Below are 16,082 nucleotides of genomic sequence, written 5' to 3'. Positions count from 1 at the left end.
GAAACTATTTTAGTAGAAAAATCCTACTGCCTCTGAAGCAAAGTGGCCTCAAACTGCAGCCACAACCCCTAACCACAGAATGGACTGCATAGAAACCTGGGGAGTAGAAGACTGTAGGGGTTACCTCAGTCTTTTTAGTCCTATATTTATGTCCATGGGGAGGCAGGGCCATCAAGCAACATCTTTGAAGAGGCAGAATGGCAGTCACCAATCTTTGGCCCCATATATTGTCCCTGGCTCACCCATTTTCTCTTTAGCTTCACATAAAAGGCAGACAGAGGTGCTGTGTCTCTGTATGACTCTTTTTTATTATCTCTCGGTTCAGGTCATTATTGAGATCTGAATCCAGTTGGAGTTCACTTTGTAAGGGACCAATACAAGGAAGGGGGCAGGGACAGTCTCAACAGCAGGGCACAGCCCTTTGACTAATCGGCCCAGGCCATCTTCAGTCAAGTTGTGTCATCAACAAAGTGCAACAGAGAAGATCAATCCCACAAATGCTCTTCCGAATAGGGGAGTGTGTGGCCCATCACCTATGCTGCCTTTGAAAAAATACTTGGAAAATTGATGATTTATATTCTGGTTAGCAAAATGTGGTTTCTCAGTACAAAATACCTTTAAAACACTTTATTCTCTTCAATCTCTCTTTAACAGAACGTGGGTTACGAAATTAATTAGATAAGGAATAGCCACAGATCGACATTGAAAAATGGACTTTCAAGCTCCATGAAATTCCTTCTTGATTGGGGGGAAAAGGGGAAGTTCCTGTACTTAGAATTTGTCAATCTGTAATTTAAGAGGCTAGATAAGAGGCTAAGTAATGTGATTGACAATGAAATATATGATATAACAAAATATATAATAAAACAAGATTAATGACTCCTATAATGTCAGAATTTATCAATGAATAATAATTAAAAGACAACTTTGAAAATATTTAATAAGAGAACTGCTTATCCATTGAGCTTTTTTCTGAGCTGAACCTTTGAAAAACATCTGTGGGGCTATTTGTTTGTTGGGTTTTTCCCCCCAATTCAATTTGTTATGGTCAGAACATAGAAAACTGAATGAAAAGCCAGATTTCTTAGTAGGATGATATTTGGACAGCTATTTTACTTAGTGATCCTGTGCAGTTTAGTAGCAAAGCTGAAATAAGCCCTCTTGTTTTGGGGGAAACAAGATGATATTCTGCTGAATGATAGAATTTTATCACTTTAAAAAAAAGAAAAAAGCTACTTGAGAGACCTAAGAATATAAAAGCATTTGAGATCTCAGAAGGAGTTTAAATCAATGCACTGCCACAGTTACAGAGCAGATGAAAGAGCCTGCTGTCTCAATTGCCAGGACACTACTTAGAAACTCTCACTTTGATTTCTTCACGTAGTCTGTTACATTACTGCTAAATGCAATATATAGGGACATCATGACTTTGATGTTGTACAGTTCCAACAAATGGAAACTAATATGATAGAACAACTAAGATTGTGGTTTTATGTGAATATACAAATATATCCCCATCTATCTCTCCATGTGCTATGTATCTCCAGGGGTTGTCTCTTAACCTCTATTTTTATAAAATTTTAATTTTGGTGTTTTATTCATGAATTCATGCCATGTTTATGTTGTAGCAAAAACTCATATGGGAATATTGTTAATCTGAATTATTACTTTAACAATATGTATTGTACACCTATTTTAAAAGTACACTGTAGTTTTTATGAAACTGCTAGGAAAAAAACAGAGGAAACACTTCATGAAATTGGACTGGGCAAGGCTTTTTTGAACAAGACTTCAAAAGCACAGGCAACAAAAGCAAGAATAGACAAATGAGATAACATCAAACTAAAAACTTCTGCACAGCAAAGGAAACAACCAACACAGTGAAGAGACAACCTATACAATGGGAGAAAATATTTGCAAACTGACAAGGGGCTAATATCCACAATATGTAAGGAACTCAAACATCTCAACAGCAAAAAAAACCTCAAATAATTCAGTTTAAAAAAAGGGGAAATGACCTAAGTAGACATTTCTCAAAAGAAGACATACGAATGACCAACAGGTATATGAAAAACTGCTCAGCATCACTAATCATCAGGGAAATGCAAATCAAAGCCACAATGGATCATTATACAATATATATGTGTACTGAAGAAACACACTGTGTCCCATAAACACATAAAAGAGTTTTTTAAGTGCACTGTAGTTTTATACATCTGTTTGTCAGTACTGGTCAAAACCCAATTCACTGAGGAATTACTAATTCTATGCCTTTGGAATTAATCAGTGGGTGTGGTGGACAGATGGAATTGGAAACAACATTTCCATCCAAAGACAGAAGAGGACAGTTTTCCAGTTTTAGTAGTAAACCTTCAAGTGAGTCATCCAAATATTAAGATCCTAAGTTTTAAAAATCTGTGGATTTCTGTCATTATTCATTAAATAATAAATTTGAAATCACTTTACTATATAGAGTTTCTTCTTATGAAAATTATAAATATGTGTTTGTTCCTTATGTAAGACTTTAATCACATTTAAGGCTTTGAAATTTATGGAAATAAGATAAGAAGAATAGATAAGAGGGAAAAAAATAAGAATCTCAGCAGAGGTCAGAAGTTCTGAGTCTTACTGTTGACCCTACCACTTACTAACCTTTTGAATTTGGGCATGTCATTCAATTGTTTAGTTTTGATTTCCTCACTTATTAAACAATCATAGCACGTTGTCTGTCTTCCTTTCAGAATTCATGTATGAACTAAATAAGATGATATTTGAGAGGCAGTGCTATAGCAGAGCTTCAGACTGAGTAGGGAGGCCAGCACTGCCTCCAATTAGCTGTGCAACTGTGGACAGATCATTTAACCTTCCTGAACTCATAACCTGTGAAATAAGGAGGCTGGTCTGAAACATGCCTAGTTCCTTTTGATCTTATTTGTCAGCATGCTTTCAAAACTGTAAATCACAATATAAATATTTCTGACTTTTTGACAGCTTGTTTTGAAAACCATAAAACACTTTGTAAAATATTGCAGATGTTTTACATAAACAGTTTAACCCTTTATTAAAATAGATTAGTAAGGAGAGATCATAGAATCTTTTTTTTTTTTTTTTTTCCCCTGGAAAATCTTTAAGAATTGGATGGATGATCCTCCTTATTCAGTGGTTCCATACATGGACCATGGGAAGATTCTTGGATCACTGCCAATCACAGAAGACATGGTTATTAGTGTAGTTTGGAATGTGATAGCCATTGCAGAAGAATTTCCACTTTTACATAAATGTAGTTACTTTCTAATATTCCTTTTACCAACGAATTTGCAGGCACTTAGAAACTTCTTTGGACTTAAATTGTAAATATATATTTTACTTGCATATAGAAACTACTTTGGACTTAAATTGTAAATATATATTTTACTTGCATATAGACAGGAGACAGATATTTCTAAGGCCTGTAGTGAAAAGGGATAATTATGGTCATAGGTTCATCTGAGTTATGTCTAATAGATCAAGATCCCTCTATTAAAACTCTAACGCATTTTTAAATATATTTGAAAAATGCGCTGCTCTATTAAACAAAAGCATGTGCCATTCACAAGGTGTTCTATTTTGGGAGAACTCTTCTTTGCCAAATTATTTAGCTCGGGTTAGTATTTTTAAACTAATTTGGATTTTATTTAATAGCTTCCTGGTATATTGTCTTTTACTTTTCAGAGGAAGTTGGCTTTTCAGAGGAAAACACAAAACTTTTCATTTTGACTTCTACTAGCACTTTAAATTCTAGATTACCTGATAATACCTAATGAGGTTTAGTACCATTCTGTCTGAGCTTTATACTTTCCACAGCACTTCCACCTTCATGATGTAATTTCATCTTTATAACAGTAAGATCTTACCATCTACATTTTTTAGATTGGGTGGAGGGAGAGGGGACTCAAGAAGCTAAATGACTAGCCCCAGTTCACACAGCTGCTAAATGAGAGCTAAGTCTCTCACAAGAGTCTTCTGACAACAAGATCAAAGCTCCTTTTTTTGATCATAACTTAATGCAAATACAAATAAGGCCTATGACCTTCTTTTGCAGCATTAGACCAAAGAATTCCATTTAAAAAATTATATCCTGCCTAATTCATGCCGTGATGATTTATTCATATTATGAAATTTATTTTTGATGCCAACGTAGCTAAGTACTAGCTACTATTTTAAGCACTTACGTATGTTGCCTTTTAGTTTCCTATATGCTAAGTATTTAATTTCCAGTATTAAGTGAAGCAAGTTACTCATGATTACACAGATTACAAGATGTGGTGTGAACCCTATTCTCCCTGACTTCTGTGTGCATGCTCTTAACCTTTTAAATTGATATGGCATAAAAACCACTGGATTTGCCTATAAGAACTTATACTTCAAGTCCAGGCTCTTTCCAGTTTTAAAGTAAAACCTCTTTCCTGCCAGGTTTTTTCTGAGTATTGAAAGAAATAAGATGTAAAGGAGAGTTTTAAGATGTAAAGCTCCATAAATAGGCAATTTATTATTAATGTGTTTAATCTAATTTAATGAGAAGTAATGAGGAAGGAATAGCCCCCCACAACCTTCCCAGGAATAGCCCCCACTCCCAGGAATTTGTACAGTTGCTTTGCACAGACAGGCTTTGGTTAAATGTGCCTGCACCTAAAGTAAAAATCCAGGGCACTGTGTCAGACCCCTGAAGGAGACTGTTGGATACAATGGGAGTTTTATGGCACACCTCAAATCAAGCTACACAGGGGGCCACCACCTACTCAGCTCCTGCATAGGGCTGGTCGTGCTGAGAATCTAGGGGCCGCTATTTAAAACAGCTCACTATAGGTATATTCACACTTCTAGAAATAATTAATGGTGGCAACGATCCTTATAATGGCACCTGATACCCTGCTGTGAAGGAAGATAAACCAGCCTTCACCATAAAGAACTTACAAATTATACTAAGCAAACATGTTAACAGCTATTAAGAGTCCTAATCAGAGCTGTTAAACAAACAATTAGGAGATGTCATATAAAATACACCCATTTAGGCATAGCAGCTACATGTCTGGAGTTTTAAAAGGAACCACTTACCTTTGAGATAGAGATAAAGCCTTCAATGGAGTGTAAGGTCAGACAACAAGGCACTTTTCTGAGCAATTCCCTTTTCTATGATCAGATCTCATGGACAAAGTTCGGTTCCCAGTGGTGTGCTTGTATCCTAAGGTTTATTTTTAGTCTTAATACAGTTTAACCAGAAAATTACTCTTGTTTTTTCACACATGACTTATATGTATTTTAAAGGGCCATGAAAAGATTGATATAATCTAATAGGAAAAATTAAGAAATAATTTGATTAGAAGAAGTTTACTTTGCAGACAGCATTTTAGGTTAAGATGAGGTCCACTCCTACTGGTGCTTAAAACTTTGCCATTCTAAGTGTTGTCCAGTGGCACCAGCATCACTTGGAAGCTTGTCACCAATGCAGGATCCCACTCCAGGTTCCCAGCCCAAACCTACGGAATCAGAATCTGCATTTTAATAAGACCCCCCAGATGATTTGTATGTATATTAAAATTTTAAAAGAAAATGTAAATGGGCAAAGTTCCTACTATCAGAAATTCTATCAGGAAAATTAATAGGCTTAATCTTATTGGAAAGGAGAAATTAAATTGCTGACTTCAGGAAGGTAAATACATAGTGTGACATTTGCATTACAATTAAGTATATGTAGAGTGGTCCCCTCCAGCATCCGTGTCACATAGTGGATTCCAGGGATTCCAACATTGCACACCACTTCAGCTATGCTCAGTCACCGTCTTGTAGTCTCTTCTCTCTATTTAGGTTTTGTGTCCCGTTCACATGCTCACTATAGCTCCCAATTATGCAGAACACTAACGCCGAAGGATAAAGGGCATAGGAGGTGCTGGGTGCTGGAAAGAGGAAGTCTTCATAGCCGCAGGCCCCACCTTCCATAGGTAAAAGAGAACAAGTCCACATTTTGATTACTTCACCCTTTAGGCATATAAACTGTGCTGTTTGTGGATTAAGAGAATTAATTGCTTTTGTATCTTCTCACTAGACAAATCAGAGATGACTGAGATTCAACTTTACTGTTCATACCATGCAAGGTATTTCTAGATTCCTTTTAGCAGGACATTTTTACAATAGTCATGAACATCCATAAAGTACATGACATGATGTGCTTTTCAAATTTTGATTTCTTATGTTCATAGGGTGAACTATTTTAAGACTATAGTAAAAGTATAACCATAAGCATACTCTACAAAAAACAGAATCTCAAAGCAAACAGAGGATTACGTAAAGCATTAGTTGACTTTTACAATTCAAAAAAAGAAAGAAACCTGCGGAGGAAATTATAATGATCCTCTTTATAGTTGTTCTGGGGAAAAAAAATCAACTTATAACAGGCCTAATGAATGCTCCAATTGTTCCTCCTGAGAAACAGATTTTTTTAATGTAATGTAAAAGGGCTTCATAGGAAATGGTCTTGCTCATATTGAGAAGTTATTTCATGATCTTTCCTACATTGCAGTAATATACAGCACTTCAAAATAGGAAAAGAAGGGTTTTGTTTCTGCTTTTTGGTTTTGGTTTGTTATTATTCTTACTCATACTATACAAGTAAGAAGGTAAATTAAAAACATGGACAAATTTTATCTAGTAATATGGATTTTTCAAAACAATAGTTTTATTTTGGTTGAAGATTATTTAATCAACTTTTTAAAAATATGTGTTTGGTTCATGGAATAGTTGAAGGAAAAGATAATTTCAGTTACATTAAAACTTCTTTTCTTCATTGACGTCTATGTCTAGGTCACATTAGATTGTGTGGTCATGAATCGTGGCTTCACCTCTTTCTGGCCAGGTGGTCTAGAGCAAGTCATTTAACTTGTCTAAGACTCAGTTTCTTCATCTGTAAAATAGAGCTAAAAACTAAACCTATCTCTTAGGGTTATTTTGAGGACTAAATGAGTTAATACATCAAAAAGTGTTTAACAGACCCATTATAAGAGCTCATATCATGTTAGTTATTACATTGCTTTATTCTCAATTTTGATAGAAATTCAATGCACAGAAGTCATTCTGTCCTATTCTGAAATGAAAAAAGTCCCCCCAAACTTAACTATTTTCACTCTTTAAAAAATAAAATACAAAACCCTGTAACCTATACTCCTAGCTTTCCTCTTTCTCTTACAGAAGCCGAACTTCTTATAGAGCAGTCTGTCTCCATACCTTCAGTTCCTAGTCTTCATTCGTTCCTCAACCCTCCCCCACCCCCCCAAAACAAAAAGCTTCTGCTTTTTATGCAGAGCTCTCCCCTATAAATGCAGATATCAGCAAGTATCTCTCTAATTACTAAATCCAGTGATCACTTTTCAGCTCTGATGTTAGTGAGTTTTCTGCAGAATTTGACTTAACTGTCTTGGATCTCTTCTGTTTCATGTCTATCATCATCTTCTTCCTTAGCCTTCCTTTTAAATGCTGGTGTTCTCAGAATTCCACACTTGGTCTTTTTTATACACACCATGGAATCACTACCACTTCTTGCTGAGAACTCCTAGGTTTATATTTTCTCTACCCTGCCTGTCAATCCCATTGTCCATTCTGGAATCTCTTAGCATATTTTCAATAATTTCTCTTAGCCAACCTAGCATAGCCAGGTTATCAGGTAGTATGCTAGACGTGAGCATTATAATAAAATTTATTTATTCAAAAATTCAGAAGGCTTTAAATCTTTAAAATAGAATCTTATTTATTCTCTCGTTTTCAGGTATTTCCCTCATTTTCATTCATGTATGACATGATTTTTCTTTATTGGCTGCCATTGCCATATACCCTAATATGTACTAGGTATTCAACATCTGGGAAAATAGAATATAAATGAGTTTTGCTTTGCTTAGTTTTGTTTGGGTGGTTGCTTCATGGGATGAATTTGGAATATAGATTAAGAAGGATATTGAATTCCATGGTGTAAATTTTGAACTTGAAGTGATGCTGGGCCATCTGGGTGAAGATGTCCTACTGACAATTGTAAATGAGTCTACATGTGGTATCGAAATTGGAGAGGTATCTTAGGAAATAGGCAACCTGGAAGTGATTACCTAAATTCACGTTTTTCATGCTCTAACTCAAATCCCAACCACAATCACAGAATCAAAGTATTTTTAGTGGAAGAATCCTAATTTCTCTGATTCAACCTTCCTTAACTCTCGAATTTCATTATTTCTATTTTCTGACATATGGTCACTCAAATTCAAAAATCTCTTTTTAATCATTTTTCTTTCAACATATATTTGTTGAGAAAATAATTGACAAACCCCATGTTAGTCACTGGAGTTAATATAGTGACCAAGATACATACAGTTTGTCCCTCCTGAAGCATCAGTCAAATTGGGGAGTGAGTTGTCAATCAAATAATTATGCAATAATTATAAGTCAAAGATGTCTGAGTAAAAGAAGGCCATAACCCATTCTGGGTTCATGGATGCCTCCCTGGAGAAGTGATTTTACCCTGAGACTGAAGAATGGTTGGTAGGTAGCCATGTGTAGGAGGGAAAGGCCTTCTAGGCAGTGAGAAGGTCTTGAGAAAAGACCCTAAGGCAAGGAAAGAATGTGGCCAATTTGAGGAAAAGGGGAGAGACCTGGGTGACTGGAGCATAGTGAACAAAAAGGAAACAATGGAAGATAAGGAGGAAGACACAGGCAGTGTAAATGATGTTTACCTCCAGGTGTGGGAACGAACTCCAGGTAGCCCATCCCAACAGAAGGAATATAAGAGTTAAAATATCCTTTCTTATGGTGTGCCAAATTTGACTCCTTGAAAACTCAACCTATTTGATCTCATTCTTAACAACTGTGCTGACATACGATAAACTGTATATATTTAAAGTATACAATTTAATAAGCTTTGAAATGTGTATACACCTGTGAGACCATCACCATATCATGTTAATGAAAATATTCAATGTCCCTGAAAGTTTCCCTGTGTGCCTTTGCAGTCCCTCCTTCCTAACTACCTCCATCACCAGGCAGCAGTTGACCTGTCATGGCTAGAACAGTGCTTGGCACATGAAATAAATATTTGCTGAATAAATGGAAAGTGAATCGGTTTGGGGAATTAGCTCTTCGTTTGATGTCTAGTTGGTTGCTCCTTCTTTTCTAGGTATGTAGCGCTATTCAGAACCAGGATTTCACTGTGATTGAAGACTACTGCACGGGCCTCAAAGCCCTGCTTTATCTGAAAAGCATTGAAGAACTGCAAAACTGGGATGGGCAGAGTCCAGCCACTGTGAGTCACCAGAAAGGGAAACCAGTTCCACGTATTGCTGAACTCACCGGAAAGGTATGTGCTCACCTTTCCTGTGTTATCCTTGAGAATTCTGCCTTGGTCCGTCTCTATTTCTGATCTTGTTTGCCTTCCACATTCTCACTGAAAGGAAACACCATGCCTGTTGGGTGTGATTTCTGTAGTAGAATCGTTCTGAAGGAGGCTTGATTACAGCTATATGATGGGTTTGCAAGTTGCCTTTTTATCAAACCAATACAACATAAGGTCATATGAAAGAAAAAGATTGGAGTTTGTAGTGTAAAGTGCCTCCAAATTCTTGTTACTGTGGTGATGACTGGCATTCTTTCCAGTGGGAGGCTAGAGATTTCTTTATTCTTTTAACAAGCTCTGGAAATTATAACATTACCTTTCTGTTTTCAAGACAATCAAATCACTAGAGTCCTGAATAATATGATGACGTTTTTAAAATTAAAATCTAATCAGTATCTTTTGTAACTGCTTCTGCTGTGTGGTTAAACCTGGGATCAAAAGGTTATGTCCCAACTTTCTTACTAACTGCTATTTTCCTAGAAATATACACTACATTTACATTTTGTATAATACAGTGATTTTAGCAACTCTTTTCTAAAACAACATTCAGCATTTTGCCTTTGTATTTCCTTTGTGTTATTCTAAACAGACAACCATTGTCAGAAGACATTTCTTGAGTCCTGAACGAGGGGAGGAAAAATTATAATTCTTAGTCTTTTCAGCTTGTCACTACATCAATAATTAAGTTTAAAAAAAAGAGAGAGACAGTATAAAAAGTTTCTTTAAGGAAGCATTTAATAATTCAAATGAATCTTAACTTGAAACAGGTCACATGAAAAAGAATGGAAAACAAAAACCCTGGATATTCTGCCTTGGATGTCTGGGTTAGGAATGCAGAAATAATAAGAGAAATAATATAACTGACTTACATTTGGCTAGTTTTAGTGGAAGATATTACTGTCCCTCTCCTAACAGATAGCCAAAAAGAAAGCTTTCTTGAAGAATAATGTGTATGATTGCAAGTCCAGGAATGAAAAAAAGGGGAGAAAGAAATAAAATTTTAGTGTGGATTCCGGGAAAATAACATGATGAACGACTCCATGAGTGGCAATCAAACAGAAAGGCTGTGACATTAATATTTATAATATTGTAATTAACCAGACAGTGCTTAAGCAACATTATTAGTGTAACTAATCATATTATCATAAACTGAGTCTGCAGTATTTAGACAGGGAGTGTTCTTGCCTTTATCAAAGACTATAAATGTCCTAAGGTTGTTCATAACTAAAAAAAAAAAAAAAAAAAAAAAAAATCACAAATGACTTTACACTCATTCAATGTAAATATCTCAAGGAAATTGTTTCTGACATGATAGTTTATGACCATCTATAAAAGCATTGTCTCAAATTTGGGTGGTTGCCATGTGAGCTGAAATATAGGTAGCTGTGTTGCACTGTAATGTTTATCGTCTTTAAAGGACTTTCAGATTCATTTCAAAACTTGCATATTCAAATAAAAGATGAATAATAATGGGGACACTTGTATCAATGACATAAATAAAAGTTGATTTTCTAATAGTTTGAATCTAGATTTAGACTTTATTTTGGTAAGCGCAGCCTTCATCAAAATCGTAAGTACAATTTTTAGCATTATCATTTTTTTAAAAAATAAAAGATTTTGCCTATGTGATTATATTAGTGATACAGTTTTCAACACTAAGTTGAGGAACAAGCAGATGGTCTGGTAATAGATTTGTGCTTCCTGATTCTTTGGTGCAGGCTGACATGACTAAAACCATAGGTGAATATCCCCTTTAGCTTAATCCTAGCAGCGAATCAAATTGCTCTGGATCCAGGGTACAGGTGGCCTCCTAATTGTCCCTCCTTAGTGTTGCTGGTGTGTGTACTTGTGTGCATGTCTTTGAAAACAGCGCATGTCATGCTTCTGTTAGCGAAGGAATAGTCTGCTGCTCCTCACAGTGTTTTCAGGCTATTGGGAAAATGAGAGAAGACGTAGACCTTTTTTAGAATGACACAGTAAAAGTAGCTGGCTTCTTTAAACAAGAAAATTTTGTTTGGAAAGTACAATTGTTATTCTACTTAATCTTTCACTCATAGGTCAGGCTAGAATAAATTAGAGTAGATATTTAGAAGAAACTAATTACAATGCAGTGTTTGACGATGGAGAGAAAATGAGGCCTCGGGTGTGGAAACAAGGATTTGGCCAAGTTGGTCATGTTATCTTTCAAGTAATTAATATATTTAATATACTCGCCTTATACTTACCTCACTAGTTGATTAAACTTCTGAAGCAATGTTTCTTCAGGTGGCTTTTGAAGGTCAGGAAGTTGGGTATTTATAGTCCTATGGTGCTGGTCATTTAAATCTGTTCCTGGAAGAGGAAAGCCAGTCCCTAGGAAGAGCAGTCATTAACTTTGTCACACTATAGAGCTGTTGATCTCAAACTACTCGTACTTAAAAGCCACATGGCATGCTTGGGAGAAATGTAGATTCCCAGGCTCCACCCACCTTGATCCTGATTCAGTGGGTCAGAGGTGGGCCCAGGAATCTGCATTTTAACATCATGATTTGAAGGAGGGGTCCAGGATCTGCATTACCAAAAGGAATGAAAAAGCCAATAGCAACAGAGAAGTCAGAGACTGAAAAGTTAGGCGATGACCGGAAGAACACAAGCTTCTCTTGATGGAAAAACCTAGTAATAAATGATTTTGAGCTGGAAGAGAAATGAAAGAGACAGAGGCAAGAGAGGGAATCCAGAGCAGCGTCACACTGGGTTCTGAATGGCCAAAGGCAGAGAACACCCAACAAGAAACCTGTGTATAGCACAGTGGTTACTTGCAGAGTTAAGAGTAAGACCACGAGGTTTATATGGTGCTTCATCACTTCATTACTTCCTTACTAGCTAGGTAACTTCGGCAAATTACTTCATCTCTCTAAACCTGTTCCTAAATCTGTAAAATAAAGATAATCACAGCACAGGTACACAATTCCTCACTAACAATTCCAAAACCCAAAAAGTGCTGAAACCAAATGGTTTCACATAACTCATTTGGCAGGAAACCTGGCCTGAACTGATGTGAGGATCTTTATAATCTTTTTTTATTCCTCTTGGAAAACATTTAAATGTTTACTGCAGAGAGACTAATGCGTTTACTTCCAGGTTGCTACCCCACACCTTGCTGGAGCAGGAGGTGGGAATGTTTGGTAAAATGGGGTATATGTATCATTTTTCTTTTCTAAAATCCAAAAAAACAGTACTGAATTGATACATTTGACTCCCAGGATTTTAAATAAGGGCTTGTGAAAAATACATAAATGTGTATCACTACAAATGGTATTTATCCAGAAATTCTCCTTTAGAGATGGAGGCTAAGTTTATATTTTAGCGATATTAGAAAATAAAATAGTATTTGGTATTTGAGGGTGTGGGAAATAAGAATTACATTGAGATTCTTTGCTTCAGAAACATGAAAGAAATTGGACAATCCAATATTTAAACAGCAGATTTTGCAATCAGCAAAGCATGGAAGGAAATGTCTTCACTGTTCTGTGCTTGGGATGAGAGTAGGACTCCTAAGCAAGAGTCTTGAAAGGGAAACAGCAGAGGCCAACAACAACTGATCACTTGGTTCTGCATGGATTCTCACGTGCTGTTCTATGTGTCTGGAATGGCTTTCCAGTTCTCAAGTTAACTTTTCAATTCTTTGACTTATTCCCTGATGTATTAGTCTGTTTAGGTTGCTTATAACAAAATATTTGGAACTGGGTAATTTATTAAGAAAAATGAAATTTATTGCTTACAGTTTCTGAGGCTGGGAAGTCCAAAGTCCATCTGGGTAGCGACAGTGACCAGGAGTCTCACATTGCAAGATGGTGGAAGCAGAGAGAGCAGAGAGAGAGAGACAGAGTCTCCTCTTCTTTTAAAGCCCTCAGAACCACACCCCTGACCACCATTTTTAATCCATCCACTACTGCACAGTCCTACAATCCAATCACCTCTTTAAGGCTCCACCTTTCAATTTCCATAATAGGATTTCCCACCCTCTTAACAGTCAAACAGTGGGGGCTAAGTTTCTAATACATAAAACTTGGGGGACACAATTCAAGCTTCAGTGAGTTTTGGGGGACATAATTCAATCCACTGCATTCCACCCTGAGCCCTCCCAAATTCATGTCCCTTTCAAATACAAATACATTCATTCCACCCCCGAAGTCTTAACTTGTTTCAATTCAAAAGTCCAAACTTCAAAGTCCCATCTTTGAAATCAATACAAGTTATCTACTTCTAAGATACAATGGTGGGACAAACATAGGGTATATATTCCTGTTCTAAAAGTGAGAAATAGACCAAAAGAAAGAGGTCCCAAATAAGTGTGAAACCCAGCAGGGCAGACATTAAATCTCAAAGCTGGTGAATCATGTACTTTGACTCCGTGTTCCACCTCCTCTGCATGCTGGTGTGGGGGTTGGATCCCCAAGTCCTTGGGCAGCTCCACTCCTATGGCTTTCCTGGTCTCAGGCTACACTTCATCTCACCCAGGCTGGTGTTCCACTCTAGTAGCTCCACAAGTCTGGGGTCACCATGGCAGTCCCACTCTCACAGCTCCACTAGGCATGGTGCCGTTGGGGTTTCTCTGCTGCAACTCTGACCCCACAATTCTGCTCAGCATTGCTCTAGTGAAGGTTGTCTGAGGTGACTATGCCCCTGTGATAGATCTCTTCCTGGGCACCCAGACTTTTCCATACATCCTTTGAAATTGGGGTAGAGATTCGCAATCAGGGTAGAGCTCTGGCATTCTGTGAGCCTATAGACCTAACACCATGTGGATGCTGCCAAGGCTTCCAACTTGTATTTTCCAAAGTTGCAGATCCAGCCACACCTGGGACCAATTTAGCCATGGCTGGAGCAGCCAAAACAGCCGGGGTGCTGGTGCTGCTTTCCCAAGGTGGTCTTGAGCAGTGAGTCTGTGGAGGGTGTCTCAGGCCTGTTCCCCAAGACCATTTTGTCTCCCTAGGTCTCTGGGCCTGAAATGGAAGGATTGGCCCCAAAAGGGCCTTCAGGCCCTTTTCCCCTTCTCTTGTACTAAACTTCTTAACTAATGGTCTCTGGGCTGCACCATTGCATGCTCTCTGCTTCTCTACCACATGGCCAGGCTGCAAATTTTCTAAATTTTACATTCTGCTTCTCTTTTAAGTTCTAGCTTTATGTCATGCCTTTGCTGCCAAAACTCAGAGTAGGCTGTTAGAAGTAGCCATGCAGCTTCCTTAGTGCTTTGCTGCTTAGAAATTTCTTCGGCCAAATGCTCTGTTTCACAACTCCTAAGTTCCAACTTTCACAAAGTCCTAGGGCATGTACACAATGCAGCCAACTTCCTTGCCAGTTCACAGCAAGGGTGATCTTTGCCCCTGTTTCCAATAAACTCCTTTTGATTTCTATCCGAGACCTCCTGAGAATGGTCTTTACAGTCCATATATCTGTAAGCATTCTGCTCACCACCACGTAACCTGTCCCCAAGACATTCTGACTTTCCCTCATCTTTTTGTCTTCTTCTGAGTCCTCCAAACTCTTCCAACCTTTGCCTAACACCCAGTTCCAAAGACATTTACACATTTTCAAGTATCTGTTATAAGCAACACCCCACTTCTCTGGTACCAAATTTTCTGTATTAGTCTGTTTAGGTTACTTATAAGAAAATACTTGGAACTGGGTGATTTATAAAGAAAAATGAAATTTATTGCTTACAGTTTCTTAGGCTGGGAAGTCCAAAGTCCATCTGGTGGTGGTGACAGTGACTCAGTGGTCTCACATTGCATGATGGTGGAAGCAGAGAGAGAGAAAGACAGACTTTCCTTTTCTTTTAAAGCCCTCAGAACCACATCCCTGACCACCATTTTTAGTCCATCCACTAGTGCACGCACGGTCCTACAATCCAATCACCTCTTTAAGGCTCCACCTTTCAATTACCATAATAAGATTTCCAACCTTCTTAACAGACACAGTGGGGGCTAAGTTAATAATACATAAAACTTGCAAGAGAATGCAAGCCTCAGTGAGTTTGGGAGGGTGGACATAATTCAATCTACTGCACCTTACTTGTACACCAGAATTAATCTCTTCTTCTTTTTTTGAACTTCAATTGCAACAGGTATCACAGCATTTAATTTTTTACACATCTTTTCCCTCTTCTAGACAGTAAGCTCACTTATCTTATCCATTTTTGTGTCCCAATTACTTGGACATGCACTGATACATAATAAGAGATTAATAAATGTTGGGTGAATAAGTGAATGAATGAAGAAATGAATTTTTTAAAGAAAAAACAGCTTAGAGGAAGCATTAAGAATTAATAGTCACTTTACTTATCAAGCCATTGCTTTTTCCATTACAGCAGAAATGAAAATAGAGGAAAAAGAAACAACCTTTGAGCTTAAAGTCTCTTTTTTGTGTATGAGTCTAGTTTAGTAAAATGAGATGGAAAGAAGCCAGAACAGAAAGGGTAAAGTAGGCCAGCAACCATTATGCCTTCTTTGTGTGGCAAAATGTGCCTAGCTTATTAGCTTCTTGAGGACCTAGATCACACACTGAGTGCTAGTGCCTAACACGATGTCTGCCATGCAGTAGCAACCACATGGTGGCCAAATTGCTGAATAAATACATCAATCAATCACTCATCTATTTTAAGATCCATCTTAAGTGTCACTTCCTTTGTGAGGCCATC

At 37.3% G+C, this 16,082-nt stretch overlaps 1 protein-coding gene across 1 annotated transcript in view; it reads left to right on the top strand.

Moving 5' to 3' along the window:
- DPYD (dihydropyrimidine dehydrogenase) overlaps positions 1-16,082 on the top strand; it is an 855,274-nt gene that overhangs the window by 737,183 nt on the left and 102,009 nt on the right. The window contains exon 20 of the mRNA XM_063105846.1: positions 9,188-9,367. Within this exon, the coding sequence (XP_062961916.1) occupies positions 9,188-9,367 (180 nt within the window). The remainder of the gene's footprint in view (positions 1-9,187; positions 9,368-16,082) is intronic.

Source organism: Cynocephalus volans, chromosome 8, assembly GCF_027409185.1.
Source record: "Cynocephalus volans isolate mCynVol1 chromosome 8, mCynVol1.pri, whole genome shotgun sequence".
In the NCBI taxonomy this organism is placed as follows: Eukaryota; Metazoa; Chordata; class Mammalia; order Dermoptera; family Cynocephalidae; genus Cynocephalus; species Cynocephalus volans.
Note: the sequence above shows the minus strand (reverse complement) of the source record. Positions and strands in the feature narration are given on the sequence as shown.